This window comes from Prunus persica, chromosome G2 (assembly GCF_000346465.2).
Source record: "Prunus persica cultivar Lovell chromosome G2, Prunus_persica_NCBIv2, whole genome shotgun sequence".
Taxonomy (NCBI): domain Eukaryota; kingdom Viridiplantae; phylum Streptophyta; class Magnoliopsida; order Rosales; family Rosaceae; genus Prunus; species Prunus persica.
In genome coordinates this window covers 20,353,982-20,358,112 of record NC_034010.1, presented here as the reverse complement: position 1 = coordinate 20,358,112, position 4,131 = coordinate 20,353,982, and the positions used below count along the sequence as shown (strand labels likewise).

General features: G+C 37.7%; 1 protein-coding gene across 1 annotated transcript; it reads right to left on the bottom strand.

Annotated features, from left to right (window-relative positions):
• Nucleotides 1,032-3,730, bottom strand: LOC18785469 (4-hydroxy-tetrahydrodipicolinate synthase, chloroplastic). The gene is made up of 3 exons (XM_007218103.2): nucleotides 3,103-3,730; nucleotides 2,757-2,840; nucleotides 1,032-2,220 (listed from the first exon to the last, which is right to left on the bottom strand). Exons 1-3 carry the CDS (start codon nucleotides 3,186-3,188, stop codon nucleotides 1,293-1,295), a joined length of 1,098 nt encoding a protein of 365 aa, XP_007218165.1. The 5' UTR covers nucleotides 3,189-3,730; the 3' UTR covers nucleotides 1,032-1,292.

Sequence of the window (4,131 nt, the reverse complement as noted above, 5' to 3'; positions counted from 1 at the left end):
CATGTCCATAAATGTACATATATCTTAAACAATGCTTGACAGATAGCCGTCCAATTTGGGGGACAAGTATATTTCATTTAATACTTTATATAAATCTCTTCTGATATTTGAAGGGTGTGTGATTATACCTCTATCAATCTATGCCCAGACTTTGGAATGTTCTTAACACCCCTCACATGATCATGCTTCTAATCTTACTTCTTAGTGATGCAAAATGCTACAACCAACCACAGGAAGAAAATTGAGGAAACCAATTATTTGTATTCAAAGCTAAGTCAAAATTATGTGTAGGCAGAGGAGGCCTCTTCTCCTCAAATAAATCAAAAGGAGCAGGAAACAGAAAACTAGTTCATGTTCGTTAGAACTCAGATCAGGATGAAACCGAAATCGTATGTTGCGAATCTGATCATAAACGGGTAAGTCGGTTAAGCCAAGGAAGGAAGATGTTTTGATGAACAATGAATCAAAAGCCATGTGAGGGGCTTAGGCATTGAACTGATAAAAATACAAAATAACAATTTAAAAACGGACAATTTAACAAAGAAAAAGGGTTTGCAGATATTCAGTAGTTTAATTTTCTAAATTCAGGTTTTCACTTCGTCAAATTTGGATGATCATGAAATCTGTTAACGAACTGAACTCTCATATGAGATGGCTAACCTTTCTTTCCCGTCATTTCGGCTCAAGTGGGCTGGGCTGCCACGTCACCTGAGTCTATGATGATTGTGGGAGCCCAACGAAGCCCAAGGTCTGATGGGCTTTGTTTGCTGATGGTTTACTTATTTTCCTAAATGATATAGTTTATTAAATAGCTGCTTCTGTTGTTGGTCCTCACCTTTGATTATCTTCACTGAGACTTCCTTTCATGAAGCAGAGGGTAAGATAGACATTTCAAATTTCATCTACAAGCATTATTAGAGGATTGAAAGATGAGAGACTTCTCGAAGCTTCACACTTTCAGGTCAACAAAAGTTAAAAACAACAATCATGTGAATCTGAGAGCATCAAGATAGGGTTACTGGCATGTGAAGGACAAAGTAACAGCTTTAACTTTATATAATCACAGGTTCAGCAAGTAATGCAACTGCTCCAGCCAAGGGTAGATGTGATAAACAAGAAACAACACTTTTTGATAATCACATTCAAACATGCTGAAGTTATTGACACACACAACCACTACAGAAAATAGCATCCCGAAAACATCAATATATGTAAATTAAAACAGCATTTATGAATTCTAAAGGAAGTAACTCAGACAACCAAAAGACAGAAGTCCTAAACATGAAAACTATCTAATACCGACTCACTAAGACGAAATCATCGTCATCGAGAACTTTCACATCCTTTTCTCCGACAAAATTCTCCCGCCCAATTTGCTCAACCAAATTCACAAATTCTACCCTCTTTGCAAGAGGAAGAGGTACATATGGCAGCCTGAAGACCGGCCTCACAACACCAAGTTGGGCAAGTGCTGTGTTTAAGCCAATGGGGTTTGGCTCTTGGAAAAGCCACTCAACCAGAGGCATTATCTTTGCATTAAGAGAAGGGTTCTTCCCCCCAAACATCAATTCTCGCATTAAACCTGGAACCAGATTACTAGTAACAGATATAACTCCAGTAGCTCCATGGTTCCACCTAGAATCATGGCACTCATCATCATTCCCACTCCAAACCACAATTCCCTTGTCGGTATACTGATCAACACGATCATTTCCAACACACTCCTTGACACCTGCGAAGTTAGAGCTCTGAGCCAACCTGTGAATCACACGTGGGGGGATATCTTGGCCAGTTCGTGATGGCACATTGTATACAATAGTGGGTCCCATTGACATGACACTATCAAGGTGCGAAACCAATCCCTCCAAGGAGGTTTTTCCATAATAAGGATTGATGTGAAGGGCAGCATGCATTCCAACAGCAAAACCCTGTTCAGTAGCATGAATTGCTTCTCTAGTAGAATTGCTTCCAGTGTTCCCTATTACCTTAATTGATCCTCCATAACAGTTGATTGTGTGGCCAATGAGCATTATGTGTTCATCCCAGCTCATCAATTGGCCTTCACCAGTTGTGCCACCAACAATCACACCTTCGGCTCCATTTTCAATCTGCATATTAACCAAAGCATCATATGCTTCAAGGTCAAATCTGCCGTCTGGTAGATATGGGGTTTTGATGGCTGTTATCAATCTAAGTGACTTTATATCGTCCACTGATGTCCTGAAAACATAGAGCATGCTTAGCATAAAGAACAATTTGCTCAAATGGAGCATTTACACTTCTAACAAGCTTTCACATACACATGTAGCACTTCATGCATACACAGTAGTTTTCCAAAGCACATGCTTTCTTATCAGCCACAGTACAGAAGCAACATAACAACACTAAATAACCATCTCTAATAGTGGATAAACATATATAGCTTGACACAACATTAAAATAGTTGTTCAAGATATTTCGTCTAGATTCAGTTAGTCATCTGGATTGCAGGGACCTAGCAATATGAATGATGTTCATGTTGTTCCGGAGTCTAAAGGCATATCCCACTACTAAAGAACCGAAACATCAGATTTTACTGGAAAACCAAAAATACAGAAAGCAATGATCTATTCTCACGTAATCTATATATGTTCAACTGTGCACGCATTTTGATCTTCTAATCCTAAACAAGCTAAGAAAAAATGAAGCCACCAAACATCCTAGAACCAAATTCAATATGAAATTCATCACCCCACATAATTATACATACAAATTACCTGTTTTTCACTTCAAAACTACGCATTGGAAGATGAAAATTGGGGATTACAGCTGCTCGCGGACACTTCCATTTTGCAGTCCTACTGCTTCGAATCAATACAAAAATTAAATAAATAAATCAAACAACAAAACAATGAAATTGATAAACTAATTAATCAGTTGATGAATTTTGTATTCTGTTTTTCTTTAGCATACAGATTTAATTAATTAAAGTGTAGTCTAATTTAATAACTAAAATACAAATCTCTAATGGAGAACAAAATTAAAAGACAAATATGAGTGAATTTAAATTTTAATTAATTAAATACAAAATAATATAATATAATATAAGAGAATGAGATAAACCTCCTGTAGTTATCGGTAAGATGGTGACGCGGAAGCTGGAGAGCAGACTCTCTCAAGCACACTCTACAGCTCTGGAGCGTAGCCATTACCAAGACACAGCGCGAACCCGATTGCGATTCTTACAGGGACCCGACCCGAAATAGAGAGTGAATTCGAAAGCCTGAAGCTTGAAGGAGAAATGGAAGCAGTGGCAGAGTTGAAATTTCAGTGAATGCTGGTGGCGTTAGTGGAAATGGAAATAGTCATGAGAATCATGGTGGAAGGAGTTCGGGGAAGAGAAATGCAGAGATGGTCGGAGCTCCGATTGGATTGGCGGGCCATGTAATCCGGGAACGGGTCAATAAGCGGACGACGGAGGCTGCGAGCGAGAGTGTATATCTGTTCTGTGTGTGCGTTGTTTATTAGGGTTTTGTACAGTGGCGGCGAGTGTCTATGGCTGACTCGGATGCTGACACGTGTGGATTTTTTTTCCTGAGTTTTTATTATTTTGGAGATTCTTTTTATGACATTTTAGTTTTTCTTTTGGAGTAAGCTAAATTTGGTCCACTTTGATGTCTCTTTGTACTATTATTAGTCAATTTACAGGTTGGAAATATTGTTTTTGGTTAAGAAAATAACTTTTTTTTAATGAAATAAAGTTTTTTTTGGTCAATTATGAAATAAAGTATGGGTGATAGATGTCTTGGCTACTATGGACCAAAGATGTTGATGGCTAACTATCATTGGATAAAAGTTCAATGGTTGGGATCTAAATTTAGTTCAGATATTTGTGTCATAATGACATGTTTACTAATTCGCAATTGGATTAGGAGGAATTGTGTGTTTACTAATCATGAATTGAATTCCACCTATGGAGGATTCTTGTGTTTACTTCAAATTAAGGAATTGAAAAATAAGTGGGGCCCACACAAAATTAGGAATTGAATTCCTGATTTTGGAGAAATTCAATTCTTGAGTGAGATGTGGTATTCTAATTCCTGAAGAATTAACCTATAAGGAATTCATCTTTTTTACCCATTATATCCTCAA

What these genes read in the sequence shown, in the direction of transcription:
- LOC18785469 (XM_007218103.2), bottom strand. Translation starts at nt 3,188, where the DNA reads ATGGCTACGCTCCAGAGCTGTAGAGTGTGCTTGAGAGAGTCTGCTCTC. An exon ending in CTTACCGATAACTACAGGAG is followed by an intron (nt 2,841 to 3,102) that starts GTTTATCTCATT and finishes GATTCGAAGCAG; the next exon opens with TAGGACTGCAAAATGGAAGT. An exon ending in AGTTTTGAAGTGAAAAACAG is followed by an intron (nt 2,221 to 2,756) that starts GTAATTTGTATG and finishes CTATGTTTTCAG; the next exon opens with GACATCAGTGGACGATATAA.